The following is a 15,180-nucleotide window of genomic DNA, read 5'->3' as shown; positions in this document are numbered from 1 at the left end:
CCTAGCCATTGAAAGTCTTGGTTTTCTACAATTTCAAGATCTTTGGACACAGCTTGATTCAATCACAATAAAGGATTCGAAATATGGAGATACATAATGCTCCAACATAAAGAAGTCTAGCCAGTTGCCATTCACTTTTGTGACATAGGAAGCAATAACTGCTTCATTTAGAACTAAAACAACAGTGATTGTAATTGATAACAGATAACACAAGGAGTCATACACAAGAAACTCCTAGCAAATAGCGAGATCATTACAATAATAGCTTTGCCAGAAAAACTTGCAGACACACCTAATCTAACAAGGAAAATACAATTGAGAAGCTCTACGAATGCAGTAGTGACTTCTTCGGTAACATTTGGAAAGTGACCAAATAAAGAGTGGTATCTGAGCAAGTCACCGCCTGCTGGATATACTGAATGAGCTGACTTTTAGGGGGGTGGCAATAACCAGTGGGGCTTCAGGAGAATCAGTGACTGCAAACTTGTCATGCATGAAACGACTATCAACAATGGAGTCATCCTTGAGGACTATCTTGTAACAGTAACAGCTCTTCAAACCCTCCTGATTATGGTAGCATTCATGAGACCCATTCTTCACCTGTTGGAAGTTCCATATTACACTAAACTTGCCTACTGTTGCAACCAGATGGCGCTCCTGCTTCCCATTCTCAGTGACCTATGTAATGTAGCAACACTCATGATTAAAAGTTTCATTCATGGAACTGTGAAAATCACAGAAAGAACAGTTATCTGAGTCCTAAAAAGGGAGAAAATGTTTGACAAGCACAATGGTCAGCTATCTATTAAGCGAAAATGGAGTCTTTCCTTACTCTTATTAGTGCTTTCCAGTCACCACATGACATCCATCACACTTTATTGGCGGCATTCTAGAAACTTAAACAGAAAAGGCTTGACTAAAGAACTTTTAAGGACAGAGATGGTGCTGTTCTACCCTATCATATATAAAGAAGTATAAAGCAAAAGGAAGTAGCTTGGCCTGACTGCTTCTCTCTCTCTTCTCGATTGAATTGGCACTGCTATGCCTAGGTCAAGCCCCTGAGGAGACCCTGATCTGCCTGAAACTTCAATAGCTTGGCACTCTCATTCTCATCTTCAGTATGTGACAAAGAAAGATCTTTTTTTCTCATATAAAATAGTGAATAAAGCAGCCTAGCAGATTTAGTTTTAATATTTAACCAAGTTGGACAAAAGAATGCTACAAAATGAGAAATGTGTTAACCTTAAAACCAAGTTGATAAATCAGCATATTGAGAATATTCAAAATCAAGTTAATCATTCAGCATATTAAAGAACTAAGTGCAACAAATTTTAATACCATGTTTCTACCAAGGGATAATGAAATTGAGGCAAGATGTGTAATTGCAATATCCCAAACCACATCAGTTTTAGATCTTAAACCTAGGAGTTCAAATAAAATGCTAGACTGCACCAATTCCATAACCAATGCATCAATAAATAATGCAAAGCAGAGTAACTAAAATTCTCGTGGCACCAGAACAGAAATCAAGGGATATCAAATAACTCCAGCAAGACAAATCAACGAATAACTCTGGTTACATCCTGCCAACTAAGCTCTTCATTCCAAATCAGATGGTGAGTTAGAAATAACTACATCATGTACATTATACATAGCTCAGCAGCTAAAAGCACAAGAAACATGCAGTTAAACCTGAATAAGAGTATATGTATGCTTACCCATGAAAATTGAGCATTTCGGAACTTGTTATTAGTCCCAGCTAAATGTGAATCCAGGGGAGTCAGCTTTAACAACCTTGGAGCTGCAATCCTGTTTCCCATACGCCCATTAAAACCTATCTTTGTCTTACCATCCTTGTCAGTGAAAAGGGTGCAGATAAGGATCAAATAGGTATCAGTTGTACCCAATATCCACTTCCCATCAAAGGTAACATCAACATGAGTGATAGGCGACCCAAGGCCTGGAAAAGCTGTTTTTGCCTGTCTCATAGAATTGGTTGAATACAACCGAATCTTCCCATCAACAGACCCAACAACAATAGAGCCATCCCCTGTGGTTGCAAAGCACTGGAAGTTTGTCCCTCTTGAAAACTGATGCCCTTGTGCCCAATTCAGAACAGGGGTACTAGTAGCAAGATTCTGAACCATCCCATTCCGGTCTCGCATATCCCACCTGCAAAGCCTATTATCATCCAATCCTAAGAATGTGGCTCCTGATGGATCCAACTGTGCTCCCTTGCTATCATTCGTAATATCCCTCATTGTAATATCAGTCCCATCTTTCCCAAACTTCCACTCAGTAACAATCTTTCCAGTCTCAATATCCAGCTGATGAAGCCCTGTTGTGTGAGGCTTCCCCTCAGTCATAGGACTCATGAGCAGCATATTCGTCTCAGCTCTCATAAGAAGCGCCTTCTTCGGTGTAGAATGCACGAATTTTGAAGTACTCCTCTGATTCCCATGATCAAAATTCACATAAACACCTTTACCATGAATCCCATGAGCAAAATTCTTACAAACTTGGATACCCGAATCACCCACCAAGAAACTATTATCCAATGCCCCCAAGGCCAAGCTTTGTATCCCTCCATTTGCCGCTTCCTCAAACTCCTCTCTCAGATCCTGATTTGCCTTCACCGGGGTTGCAGATTGAGGACTTTTCAACGAAGCATCCTCAGCATCTTCCCAAATAGAATCATCAGCTGCTTCAGGCTTGGCCCACCCAATAAAATCTTTCCCATAAACCTTAACCTTGTTGGCCTCATTCGACTCAAACCCATAAATATTCTCAAACAAACAATCATTAAACTTGCTAACAAAGTTCCTATACCCTTCATCACTAAAAAACTTCATTGCCCAAACTCCCTTCGCCACGAAATCAACCCTACGTTGATCTCCAAAAGTTTTCAACTGCATTTCTACCCCGACTTTCACTTTAATTTTGTTACTAACCTTCAAAACCCACCAAGCTTCCCCATTTTCCACGTTTTCGCTATCTGCATCTTCTTCTTCTCCATCCTGACAGTTGATTTTCGACGTCATGATAAAAGAGTAAGATGTGAGCTTCTCGGAAGTGACCCATTTGGCTTTAGGGGTGTTGCTACCGATGTGAAGGTAGAGCTTTACGGCGTTTTTGAGAGGTGGGTTTTGGGTGTTGGCTGATGGGTATTTGAGTTTCAGGGCTTTGAGCTTAGCCTCCACTTCGTCGAGAGACGACGGCATTTTGGTTCTTCGACCTGACAAAGATCTTTCCGGAGTATCGTCTTTGAAATCTTGGTAATTTTCTTCTTCGTTTTCTTCTTCATATTCCTCTTCATATTCTTCTTCGTCTGAGTCTGAAATCAGATCCTCGCGACTGTGAGCACCACCCATTGTCAAAGAGAATTGAGAATTTGGGAAATGGGTTTCTTTCTTGCGGGATCGAAGGAAAAGGGAAATGGGTGAGCAAAGACCGCCAATTTTCGAAATTTGAAATTGGGAAAGTTGCGGTTTTAAGGTTTTTTCACGTTTATTAGGGTTTCGACGAGGAAAGGAAGTGGGTTACTCAACGGGCTATTTTACGGGTTCCCGGCTATTATCGGGTTGGGTACTATGGACCGTATGGTTGACCCCTTAGATGTGGAATGGGTGAACTTGGGTTGCAACTAATCCTGGCCCAGACCAATTCTTTGGGTCTTGTCAGTAAGAAAATACACTGGAGTGGCCTGGCATGGCATCCATTTATTTAAATGAAGTCAACTCAATCAGGCTAGCTCCTGAACAGCCATCCCCTCCAGTGTCCTTCATCATTTGCCTCACCTTTGCTACATCATCCCACATCCCTTTGGAAGCATAAAGATTTGACATCAACACATAAAGGCCACCATTTCTGTAATCCAAGAGATACAATTTCTTGGCTAAATATTCCCCAAGTCTGACCTCTTGGCGGATGCAACAAGCATTTAGTAAAGCTCCCCACACAGCAGAATCAGGGTCGAAATCCATATTCCTGATAAATAACAATGCTTCCTCAAAGAAGCCAGCGCTACTAAGGAGTGCAACCATGCTTGCACAGTGTTGAAGACTTGGTGATATACCAAATTCTTCTGTCATAATCTGGAAGTATCTTCTTCCTTTATCAACACAACCACAATGGATACAAGCAGCCAAAACCGCTAAGAATGTGATTTTATCAGGTTTTAGCCCTCTTTCTTGCAATTCAGCATAATGTGTAAGCGCTTTATTTTCAAATCCACATATACCATAACCTGTAATCATTGTATTCCATGTTGCTAAACATGGTTGTTTGATGCTCCTGAACACTCTTTCTGCTAGATCAATGCTTCCACACTTGATATACATATCTATAAGAGCAGTACCAATAAAATCTTCCACCTCTAGGTTATTCCTGAGGACAAAACTGTGAAGCTTCTTACCAAACCGCAAATAAGCCAATTGTGAACAACCAGAAAGCAGACTAGCAATGGTGATGGCATCTGGTACATGTCCATACATTTTCAATTGACAAAATAACTCCATGGCATCACCTGCTCTTCCAGCCTGCACACAACCAGATATTATTGAATTCCAACTGATTAATGGTTTTTCTTGCATCTCAGAAAACAAAGAGTATCCAGCTTCTATGTCATTGAACCTGGAATACATACTTATCAGCCCATTTGCTACCAAACAATCTATGCATAGACCAGTCTTTATTCCATAACCATGAAAAGCAAGTCCAATATCAATGTAAGCACGATTTTTAACCCCATGGAGAATGCTAACCATTGCAACTGCATCCAATTCCATATCTAGTCGCTGACTCTGAGCAAAACATGCTACCACCATATCCACGTTCCCTTTCTCAGCATAGCTTGAGATAATTGCAGTCAAGGAAACCAAATTTTCTTGAGGCAATGACTTTTGAAGCAATTCGGCTGATTCACTACCTCCACACTTCGCATATGCACAAACTAAAGAAGTAATTACAGAAGCTTCGTTGACAATACCGGTTTTAATAGCAAAACAATGAATAGTCTCATGGTCAGCATCAGCTGATAGAAGGCTCATAATTGTTACTGAATTTGCTTCCACAGCATGCTCTCTCATTTTCTTGAATACAACTATCGCTTCATCCAACAAACCATTTTGTCCATAAGCACCAATCATAGTATTCCAAGAAACTACACTTTTTTCTACCATTTCTTCAAACAAATTTTCTGCCCCTTCCAAGTTCCCACACTTTGCATACATTGCAGTAAGCACATTTTTCACCTTAGCATCCCGATCTAACCCTGCTTTAACTCCAAATCCATGAACAGATTTCCCTTGAAACACTAACTCAGGCGTCCCACAAGACGGAACCAAACCAACCAACGTCGTAGCTTGAGGCCTAAACCCCTCTCTAACCATTTCAACGAAAATATTAAATGCAAGAAATTCATAACCATTTTTTGAGTACCCAGAAATCAAAGCGTTCCAAGCAACAACATCTCTGTCAGGCATATCCTCAAGCAAAAAGCGAGCATTTTTAATGCAACCCAAGTTTACATACAAGTTTAGAAGAGCAGTTTTAATGTAAACAAGTTGAATAATGCCGGATTTAAATAAATGGGTATGTATTTGATTGGCTTCCAGCTTAGGTTTTAGTGAATTTGAGGAAGATGAAGCTGAGGCTTTGATAAGGAGAGAGAAAGTGAGATCAGATGGCTTTAGATCAGATTGTAGTAATTGGCGGAAGATAAGTAACGGAGATTTCAGTGTTTTGGTTTGAAGCTGTGATTTTAGTAAAGAATGGAAGAAAAAGAGACCAACTGAATTGCCCAAGCTCATACTCTGTACTCTCTACTCTCTAGCCTTTGGAGTTTTGGAGCGTCTCGTCTTCAGAGTTCAAAACAAAATTACTGTTTGCTACGTTGTTTAAAGGTTTTAATTTATTTACTATTTATTTATTTATTTTTATACAAATGTAATTAGATATGATAGCATTTTCTTGATGGCATGCGGATTATGGCATTATGCTGACAGCTGCAGATTAGACACCTGGAAAGGATCATGAGGTTAATTAAAATTACTAGTATTAGAATTTATTTATTTCACTAATATTCATACAGAAGTTACGATAAATTTAGCCAAAAATAGTCTTTAGAATATCTTTTGGCGACATTTCCGTTGGAACAATGATTTCTATCTCAATTCTTTGCCCATACCGCGTAGTCTTTCCCTGAGGTAACAAGCTGGTAATTTGAAGGTACAAGGTTCCCAAGATCCAACTTTGGGCCAATCTTCATAATGATTTTCCCATCAATTGCAGCAACATAGAGATCAGAATCTGATGCTAGAATATTAAGTGTGCTCGTGGCACTAATTCCATTCTTGCTCCTTATTGTTGCCAATTTAGTAATCTCATCCTTCAAGCCCCAATCAACAAAGTGATCATAGAACTGCACAACAGAAAATGTAAGTATTCATTAGGTTGATAAACACATAATAATCCAATTAAATAATATTCGAATAAGAAATAAGGTTGACAGAAATTACTATTGATGGGGTGCCAGGATGGGTGAGAATATAAGCATATCCCTGCATGACTTTATCAGAAGGGAAAGGCCAAAGCCTTTGAGTAGAACCTGTATCGTGATTATCAATAAAAGTAACAGCACTTCGAGGCAAAAGTCCAATCATTCCAGGAGGTTTCCCATTGGAATCCTTCAGCCGCCACAACTCCCCTTGTACTGCAGCATTGAGAACCCCTTTTGTGGTGAAATCAAATGCTTTGACAACCCCACCAGCAGCTTGAACCCAATCTTTCAGAGCTCCACGATGCGAATCTTGATTCTGCCCCAGGGAAAAATCTTCCCACTTCTCCCCAACTGCAAAATCTGGTGAAGTTCGTTCCATATATATTTTGGTAATGCTTGGGGCATAACCTCTTACAAAATCAAATCTCCATCCATCAAAACCAATTTCAGTCTTTAACCAATTCATCCAATCAGATAACTCATTTTGCACCCTTGGATTGAGATGATCAATGTCAGGAGCAGGTTGATAATCCAGTCCAGTGTCAGGATTGCCTGTACCATCCGAATACTCCCTATCATTTCCACAAATGAATGATGGCCCCCAATCCAAACGATCATCTGGAGTTCCACCTTCAAAAATGCAATATATTCCTCTTCCATCTTTCCTCTCGGCTGTTCTATGGTTTATTACTATGTCAGCTAAACATTTGATTCCCTTCTGATGGAAAGCTTCAATTAGCGACTTCAATCCAGCCTGAGATCCATACTTTGATGCATCGAGATCATAAAGTCTTCCTGGGAGATATCCTGTATTTTAGTAGGACAGCAGACATAAAGCAATGGTTGTTATTTGCTTCCTAGAAAGCCAACTGAAAGTGATAAAAATAAAATAGAGGGAAAGGGAGAGAAAGGAGATAGCAAGGAAACAAAGAGGTGATGCATATTCACATTCTGATTTCTCTTTCATGGTTGGTCAACTGTAAAATCTCTTTCAGTTTTTCTTTTTAAACATATAAACAGTAATAACTAATAGAAATCCTAATTGGCATCAATGCATCATCAGCACAATATATATATATTTTTTTGGATAGTTGAAAACATCAGCACATTCAGTGCCTTAATAGACACTTGAAACTTGAAGTACCTTGGGGTCCAACTGACTGGGAGGGTGGAGGAAGCCAGACATGAGTAACTCCAGCATTAGCAATATCAGGGATGGAATTCTTGAGAGAGTTATACCATCCTCCTGCCTTGTTACATGACTCCCAGTTGAACCCCTATATGTCATCAAAGTTTTGAGCAACAATTAGCCTCAGAGTTCCACATATCTCTATATAAGGGGAGAAAGGGGAGAGGAATAAATGACTATACCTGAAATAGTAAGGTTGGAGATGTTAAAGATGGCAAGATATAGAGGAAAAGAGAAAGGAAGCAAAGTGATGTGAGAGAAATCATTCTATAGGTGACTTGGTCTCTTAGCCTCTTGAGATGAGCTTGGTGATGCTGCTGGCTTTATATATAGATTCAAGATAAGCTTGGTGAGAAAGGCATCAATGCCTGTTTCAAGATTCACAATGCACATTGTGAACACATAAACTGAGATACTCTAGAAAAAAAAATCAGCAAAAGTAAACAAGAAAGGTTTATCCGTAAATAAAAGGCAATGATTGTATTGTGGATTAGACAAAAATCAACAGGAAAAATATCGACAAAGATGTTTTGGATTCATCTCTGGTTATTATTTTCTTCACTCTTGACTCACAACAAATTAGTTATCTGTATTGAATTATTGTCATTGATCTTATCCTCTTATTACATTCCTGGATATTATAGCCAAAGATGTTGGACTCCGGCTGAGAATAATCAGGGAAGTGTTTACACTAAAACACTTATCTTGCGGATATATACGCCATGCAGAGGTGGATTCTGGCAAATACAATAATGGATTGCGACTTCATCAGTCATCAGGTTCGTGAACCTCATACAAACAAAAAGGACGTCCTTTCCCACGAAAGAGTCTTCCATTCCCACGATGCTCGAGTGGGAACTGGCGAATGAGGACCGCCCAAATTGGGGTCTCTGGTGGGTCATACGTACCGTGCCTGTGAAGGAGTGGAAACGCGGTAATGATAAAACCTTTTTATAAGAAATTCTCATCATATACAAGTAGGATTCTTTTTTTGGCTAATATTCTCAGAACTCTTTAAAGTTTAAACCTATAAAAAAGCCATTATGATTCTGTACCCACAATGCCATTGTAACTTTTAACAGGCATAATCTTAAAAAGAATAAAAAAAAAAAAAAAACAAAGGTAATGGTACATTTTTTATGTCAAAGGAAATCCACCTCATAAAAACCCTAGATCATGGGCTAATAACACTGCCATCTTACATCAAAACAACATCTAGACGTACTATAAAAAGGTTCTGAGTTTGAGAATGATGGAAACAGAAGAGACAATAATAATATTGACAACAGAGAAATATATAACATAGCAGATAAGATGTGTACATACATACATATATATATATATATATGTGCATGCTGCATTCAAAGCAATATTTAGGAAATAGAAATCTTGAGAAAAAATAATAAAAATTATCATTTTTTATATATGAACTCAAATAGCTATTAGTTTTGCTAAGTAAAATGAACTATTAACGATTGAGTATTAGCTCAAATGGCATGGATGTTGGTAAGATTTTTTGAACTTTAAGGGTTTGAAAGGATTTAAGTGCATAGAGTAAATTAAAAATTAAAAAAAGAAAAAGAAAAATAAACTCTTGAATTTGCATCTTATTCCAATACTTTAGTCTCTATTTTTCATCTTTGGTATCATCGAGCAGCTTTACATAACGTTTGGATTTCAATGTTTCATCCAGTCATTTCAAGCTGTTTAGGAAGAAAAAACATATAATAACGGTGAAGTTGAGATTGTAAAGAACAGAGAAAAAGTAGTGATGATTCATAATTATTAGACCAACATTAATAGATTTTTCTTTATTTAGAAATTGAAGTATTTTGCCAAAAAGTAAGCAGAATTTTGCTCAGCCTTTTAAACAAAAAGCAAACAGGGCTTATCAAATTAGTTCCAAAAGATACAACGATGACCACTCTTTAGAACATCACGTAAATGACAATTCCAAATGACCAATTTGAGTCTTTTTTATTTCAAGTTGTCACTGCTTCTCCCACACGGCATAGTTGTTCCCTGAGGTAGCAAGCTGGTAGTTGGACGGAACAAGGTTTCCAAGATCCAGCTTTGGCCCAATCTTCATTATGATTTTATCATCGATAGAAGCCATATAAAGGTCGGAATCAGAAGCCAGAATATTAACTGTGCTTGCGGTATTAATCCCATGCCTGTTCCTGATTGCCACCAGTTTATTAATCTCATCCTTCAAACCGAAATCAAAGAAGTGATCATAAAACTGCAGAGGAAGAACAAAGTTTTCCGTTAGGTTGAGCATTTAACAACCCATACAATTTACCAAATATGTTAAGAAGAAAATGCTGATTGCTTTTGCTAGTGTGAACTTACTATGGAGGGGATGCCAGGATGGGTGAGAATATAAGTATATCCCTGCATTACTTTATCAGATGGGAATGGCCAAAGATTTTGGGTGGATCCAGTGTCATGATTGTCTATGAAAGTAACAGCATTTTGAGGTAAAAGTCCAATCATTCCAGGAGGTTTCCCACTGGAGTCCTTCAACCTCCACAACTCCCCTTGCACAGCGGCATTAAGAACACCTTTTGTAGTGAAATCAAATGCTGTAACAACCCCTCCAGCAGCTTCAACCCAATCTTTTAGTGCAGCACGATGTGAATCTTCTTGTCCAGGAGATAACGGTTCCCATTTCTCCCCAACTGCAAAATCTGGTGAAGTTTGATCCATATAGATTTTGGTAATGCTTGGGGCATAGCCTCTTACAAAATCGAAACGCCATCCATCAAATCCAATTTCAGTCTTTAACCAATTCAACCAATCTGATAATTCTTTCTGTACCCTTGGATTTAGATGATCAATGTCAGGGGCAGCGTCGTAGCCTAGTCCGGTGTCAAGATTCCCAGTGCCATCAGAATAGGCAGTATCATCTTTGCAAATGAAGGATGGTCCCCAGTCTAGACGGTCATCCGGAGTTCCACCTTCAAAAATGCAATATATACCCCTGTCATCTTTCCTCTCTGCTGTTCTATGGTTTATTACTATGTCAGCAACACACTTGATTCCCTTTTGATGGAAAGCATCAACCAAGGACTTCAATTCAGCCTGAGATCCATACTTTGATGCATCAAGATCATATAGCCTTCCTGGCAAGTATCCTGAATAAAGGATGAACTCCTTTAGAATGTGAACATAGTCAATACGGTTAAAGATTGCTAGGACAGGACAATTTCAAAAAATACGAGCCCTGAATTCTAGAGAAGAGAAAAAAGCCATCTGCCACAATAATCAAAACAATAACCTTTAACAGATTAATCAGAATATTCATCTAATGATTCACATCAGTTGGCATATCTATGATCAATGAAGAATTCAATTGGAGATCAGTACCTTCGCAGGCAGCGGACTGGGAGGGTGGTGGGAGCCAAACATGAGTAACACCAGCTTTAGCAATATCAGAAACGGAGTTCTGGAGAAAGTTGTACCATCCACCTGCCTTGTTGCATGATTCCCAGTTGAAACCCTGAAATTACATCAAATTCAAATCCTCAAACATCAAAAATCATGTTTTAACCAAAACCCAATTGGTCTCCGCCAGTTGGCAGAAGAGACATACCTGGAACAACAAGGTAGAAGATGCAGAAGGAGACAAGACAAAGAGGAAAAGAGAGATGAAACAAAGTGAAGTAAACATTTCTAACTTCTTGTCTTTGGGGGAGAGTCTTATCCTCCATTTATAGTCTTCATCTGCATGCTTTCGATTTTATAACGTTTGCGTAATTGGCGGTTCAAGGACTTGGCATGAATTACGTGTTGATGAGGAGAAGATACGTATTGAAGGGAAGAAGATAAATGAACTTTGGAATTTTGATTGAAATCAAAAAATTCAAAATAAATATGTATTAAACATCGTTTTAAGTCTGAAATCAATAAGTGATTACCAAACTAAGGATTCCCATCAACCCCATAAAATCACTATCTTAAAAAATTCGGTGCATACAAGAGAAGGAGAAAATAATCAAAGGCGAAAATTCTTTGTCTAGAAAGCAAAGGAAATAAATCAAGTCAAAGTTATACTTATTGGATTAGCGATGGGTCAACAAGTCTAACCCAAAAAAAAAGAAAAAGAAAAAGAATAAGGGAGGTCAACAATTCTCCCTCATTTATAAGAGAATCTGAACATGGAAATTTGCAGCGGGGCAAAATTTAAATGAAATTCTTTTAGTTGAAACAATTTAATAAAAATTTAAATAAAAATCAAATTGATAAAGTTTAATAAAAAATTAATATAAATAAAATTTTAGAAATATAGTTTATAATTTATATTTGATTAATATTTAGTACAAATATTTATAAAAAAATCAAAATTTATTAAATTTTTTTTCAAAATTCACATATTTAATCTATATAACAAGAATTTTCAATCATTAATTCGAATTTTAATTAATTGTTTTTTATAAAAATATTTACAAATTTCATTTTAAAAAATTTTATGTAAATCTTTCTATACCAAGATATTCAGCTCCTGATGTATTTTAAGCTCCTTGTATCCTATTACCGTTACAACTCTCTCAATCCCCTAATTAGTTTTGTTTCCATTCCGCAATTCCCTTTATTTTCTACATTGAATCATTGATTTATATCCTTCTTAAATATTAATCATTTTTAAAAATATTGCTATTCTACACTTTCTGAGTATTGCTAATATGGCATTCGCATGTATCTATTTACATAAATTTAAGCATTGAAGTGAATATATATGCCCCCAGAATTAATGGACAATGGCAGCATTAGAATCTAATTCCAGCTTTAAGTGACTTAGTGGAAGAAAAATACGCCATGAGAACACTGGTAAACCTGGTTGGGTTGGCAGTCAAGTATTTAACATTACATTAGGCATATCTTAAAATATACCAGCAAAATGATAAAAGAAAGAAAACAAATATGAAAAATGAATAACATAATATGAAAACAAAGATGATATAATAAAACAAAGATCTTGATACTTGGTTCGACCCCAAATGATCATGCAAATGTAATAAGGTCCCCAAGACCCAAAATGAAGTTTAAAAACACATCAATCCCTGAAAATCTGATCACATGGTGAACTGAACAAAGAGGCAGTTGTGAATCCAACAAAGCATATAGTTTTAGTGGAACCAAGAAACAGATTCCAATTGATCAACAAAAAGGATTGTGGAGCTTTATAATCCAAATTCTTATCGATTAGAAGCCAACTTTCCTAGATGGTAACCTAGTATATAAAGCAATGATAAAGTGTGTTCTCGATGAAAGAGGTTGACAGATGGTTTCCTTTTATATTTTTCTAACTTTAACTTTTGAAACAAAAGAACCTAGTAATACACCAGTATATTAGCATTTCTGCTCACATCTTTGCAGGCTTTGGAAAAATGACAGGAGTGAATTTCTGAGCTGCACTCAAGCTCCCATTAATCTTCATTGCACCCCTGCATCATCAATGTCATTGTATTAATTGTTAGACAAACCTAAGCAGATTAACATTGCAACTCCCATGTATTTCAAGCCCGAAACCCCCCCCCCCCCCCTCAAACACACACAAACAAAAGAAATCACTCATGATAAAGGGTAAGGAAATAAACTGGGGATTCATCTTCCCAGTTGCAACCTTTATAAAATCATCATCCTTAAAAGGTAAAGGTAGCATCAGGCTTTCCCCCTTCAAATTTACCTAAAGATCAGAGTATCAGGATAATGAACAAATTTATAACGAAAATTGCAGTATTTTGTTAATGAAACAAGAAGAGCAAACTGATCATATAATGTAAACATACTTGACTATCCAAGAGCAAGTCACCGAGATAAACATTAACCACATACAAATAGAACAGTCATGATTACCAATTTCATACGGCCAAAAACTTGCTGAAATAGACAGAATCTTTTATCTTCAACATAAGAATACCATATGTTAAAGAGAGTTAGGTAACCCGTAACCCCCTAACCTGCTAGTTGGGTGAAAAATTAATGGACTTTGCCATTGAACAGCTAACAACGGAAAGCAGTGCAAGCTGACAAAAAATTAGTAACACTTTTACCATGGGAAAAAAAAAATGGTGAAGCTATTGAAAAACGAAAGGGGGTATGCTCTGCAACCATTGTCATAGAGAGAGTTGAATAACCAAATAAAGATGATAGAAAAGACATACAAAAAAAGGACATAGAAGAGTCCTAACTGGCTACAAAATTTAATTCTAGCTACAGGAAAAGGAGCAATGGACTAGTGGGTAGATACTTGCAAGCAACCATTTCAATTTTCAATAAAAAGAAAATCTTTTGTAACAAAAACTTCTGCAGATTAAACAATGCAAAATATACAAACTTCAAACTCTATTCCATCATTACAATTTGAAAAGCAGCAATTTTATTAATATGCAGAGCAAGATAACCAAACCCAACACAAAGACAAACAAAAAAAGAACAAGAACAGGATTGAATTACAAAATAAGTAAGAAAAGGGAATAACCTTAGGTAACCTCTCCTTTCTTGAGATCAACAATGTAAGAAACATCATCAAACCAATTTTCTATAAGTCATAAACAAATCCCAGAATCAGAAACAAGCTTTCAAATCAAATTAAAATCTAAATTAAAAAAAAAAAAAAGGGAAAGGAAAGCAGAAAGGGTTAACCTTGGGGGCTATATTGATTTGGTAAACGAGGCCGATCTTCTTGGTGAGCTCTTTACCAGCATCAGAAGCCAAGTGAACTTTCATAATCTCAAACAAGTTATCAGATTTCAACTCAGTACTCGCTATTATTATACCAAAATAATAAGAGAAACCGAAGAAGAAGAAATAACAACGGGAACTGGCTTTGGCCTACGGTTGAAATTGTTTTTCTTTGCCGACACGACGGTGTTTTTGTTATGTACGTAGAGGCAGGGCAGGTAGCTGACTGAGAATTTATTGTTTAGGGGCAGGGCAGGGCAAAACGGAACCAAACCAACCAACGTCGTAGCTTGAGGCCTAAACCCCTCTCTAACCATTTCAATGAAAATATTAAATGCAGGAAATTCATAACCATTTTTTCAGTCCCCAGAAATCAAAGCGTTCCAAGCAACATCTCTGTCAGGCATATCTTCAAGCAAAAAGCGAGCATGTTTAATGCAACCCAAGTTCACATATAAGCTTAGAAGAGCAGTTTTAATGTAAACAAGTTGAATAATGCCGGATTTAAATAAATGGGTATGCATTTGATTGGCTTCCATCTTGGCTTTTAGTGAATTCGAAGAAGATGAAGCCAAGGGCTTTGATAAGGAGAGAGAAAGTGAGATCAGATGGCTTTAGATCGGATTGTAGTAATTGGCGGAAGATAAGTAACGGAGATTTTAGTGTTTTGGTTTGAAGCTGTGATTTTAGTAAAGAATGGAAGAAAGAGAGACCAACTGAATTACACAACCTCATACTGTTTACTCTCTACTCTAGCCTTTGGATTGTTACGTTGTTCAACGGTTTTAATTTATTTACTATTTTT

General features: G+C 37.3%; 5 protein-coding genes across 7 annotated transcripts; all 5 read right to left on the bottom strand.

Moving 5' to 3' along the window:
* Window positions 1-53: 53 nt before the first annotated feature.
* Window positions 54-5,880, bottom strand: LOC111312613 (protein CYPRO4-like). Its single transcript, XM_022913043.2, has 2 exons — window positions 1,719-5,880; window positions 54-678 (listed from the first exon to the last, which is right to left on the bottom strand). The coding sequence occupies exons 1-2, from the start codon at window positions 3,369-3,371 to the stop codon at window positions 397-399; spliced, it is 1,935 nt and encodes a 644-aa protein (XP_022768778.2). The 5' UTR covers window positions 3,372-5,880; the 3' UTR covers window positions 54-396.
* LOC149520586 (Tetratricopeptide repeat (TPR)-like superfamily protein) lies at window positions 3,720-5,810 on the bottom strand. The gene has a single exon (XM_089767481.1). The coding sequence runs from the start codon at window positions 5,808-5,810 to the stop codon at window positions 3,720-3,722; it is 2,091 nt and encodes a 696-aa protein (XP_089623607.1).
* Window positions 5,881-6,038: 158 nt separating the features above from the next.
* Window positions 6,039-8,067, bottom strand: LOC111310839 (alpha-amylase). Its single transcript, XM_022910224.2, has 4 exons — window positions 7,871-8,067; window positions 7,644-7,776; window positions 6,519-7,306; window positions 6,039-6,421 (listed from the first exon to the last, which is right to left on the bottom strand). The coding sequence occupies exons 1-4, from the start codon at window positions 7,952-7,954 to the stop codon at window positions 6,170-6,172; spliced, it is 1,257 nt and encodes a 418-aa protein (XP_022765959.2). The 5' UTR covers window positions 7,955-8,067; the 3' UTR covers window positions 6,039-6,169.
* A 1,403-nt stretch (window positions 8,068-9,470) lies between these two features.
* LOC111312611 (alpha-amylase-like) lies at window positions 9,471-11,844 on the bottom strand. Of its 2 annotated transcripts, none has more exons than XM_022913041.2 (4): window positions 11,284-11,844; window positions 11,058-11,190; window positions 10,041-10,825; window positions 9,471-9,930 (listed from the first exon to the last, which is right to left on the bottom strand). In XM_022913041.2, the coding sequence occupies exons 1-4, from the start codon at window positions 11,359-11,361 to the stop codon at window positions 9,679-9,681; spliced, it is 1,248 nt and encodes a 415-aa protein (XP_022768776.2). In that variant the 5' UTR covers window positions 11,362-11,844; the 3' UTR covers window positions 9,471-9,678. The 2 variants fall into 2 exon arrangements, with proteins under 2 accessions (XP_022768776.2, XP_089623633.1); XM_089767507.1 differs by having other exon boundaries at window positions 10,041-10,844; window positions 11,284-11,422.
* Window positions 11,845-12,771: 927 nt separating this feature from the next.
* Window positions 12,772-15,066, bottom strand: LOC149520585 (sterol carrier protein 2-like). 2 transcript variants are annotated; one of them, XM_089767452.1, is made up of 4 exons: window positions 14,337-15,066; window positions 14,173-14,232; window positions 13,315-13,377; window positions 12,772-13,135 (listed from the first exon to the last, which is right to left on the bottom strand). In XM_089767452.1, the coding sequence occupies exons 1-4, from the start codon at window positions 14,418-14,420 to the stop codon at window positions 13,118-13,120; spliced, it is 225 nt and encodes a 74-aa protein (XP_089623578.1). In that variant the 5' UTR covers window positions 14,421-15,066; the 3' UTR covers window positions 12,772-13,117. The 2 variants fall into 2 exon arrangements, 1 of the variants encoding a protein (XP_089623578.1); XR_016346096.1 differs by lacking the exon at window positions 13,315-13,377 and having other exon boundaries at window positions 14,337-14,865.
* Between the last annotated feature and the right edge of the window lie 114 nt (window positions 15,067-15,180).

Source organism: Durio zibethinus, chromosome 1 (genome assembly GCF_047325235.1).
Source record: "Durio zibethinus cultivar Kanyao isolate XHJ-2024 chromosome 1, ASM4732523v1, whole genome shotgun sequence".
In the NCBI taxonomy this organism is placed as follows: Eukaryota; Viridiplantae; Streptophyta; class Magnoliopsida; order Malvales; family Malvaceae; genus Durio; species Durio zibethinus.
Note: the sequence above shows the minus strand (reverse complement) of the source record. Positions and strands in the feature narration are given on the sequence as shown.

Coding starts and splice junctions, on each gene's coding strand:
- LOC149520585 (XM_089767452.1), bottom strand. CDS start 14,420: ATGAAAGTTCACTTGGCTTCTGATGCTGGTAAAGAGCTCACCAAGAAG. Junction 14,233..14,336: donor AAATCAATATAGCCCCCAAG/GTTAACCCTTTC, acceptor TATGACTTATAG/AAAATTGGTTTGATGATGTT. Junction 13,378..14,172: donor GAAAGGAGAGGTTACCTAAG/GTTATTCCCTTT, acceptor TCTGATCTTTAG/GTAAATTTGAAGGGGGAAAG.
- LOC111312611 (XM_022913041.2), bottom strand. CDS start 11,361: ATGTTTACTTCACTTTGTTTCATCTCTCTTTTCCTCTTTGTCTTGTCT. Junction 11,191..11,283: donor CTTCTACCTTGTTGTTCCAG/GTATGTCTCTTC, acceptor ATGTAATTTCAG/GGTTTCAACTGGGAATCATG. Junction 9,931..10,040: donor ATCCTGGCATCCCCTCCATA/GTAAGTTCACAC, acceptor CTTCCTCTGCAG/TTTTATGATCACTTCTTTGA.
- LOC149520586 (XM_089767481.1), bottom strand. CDS start 5,810: ATGAGCTTGGGCAATTCAGTTGGTCTCTTTTTCTTCCATTCTTTACTA.
- LOC111310839 (XM_022910224.2), bottom strand. CDS start 7,954: ATGATTTCTCTCACATCACTTTGCTTCCTTTCTCTTTTCCTCTATATC. Junction 7,307..7,643: donor CCAGTCAGTTGGACCCCAAG/GTACTTCAAGTT, acceptor ACTAAAATACAG/GATATCTCCCAGGAAGACTT. Junction 6,422..6,518: donor ATCCTGGCACCCCATCAATA/GTAATTTCTGTC, acceptor TCTGTTGTGCAG/TTCTATGATCACTTTGTTGA.
- LOC111312613 (XM_022913043.2), bottom strand. CDS start 3,371: ATGGGTGGTGCTCACAGTCGCGAGGATCTGATTTCAGACTCAGACGAA. Junction 679..1,718: donor GAAATGCTCAATTTTCATGG/GTAAGCATACAT, acceptor TACATTACATAG/GTCACTGAGAATGGGAAGCA.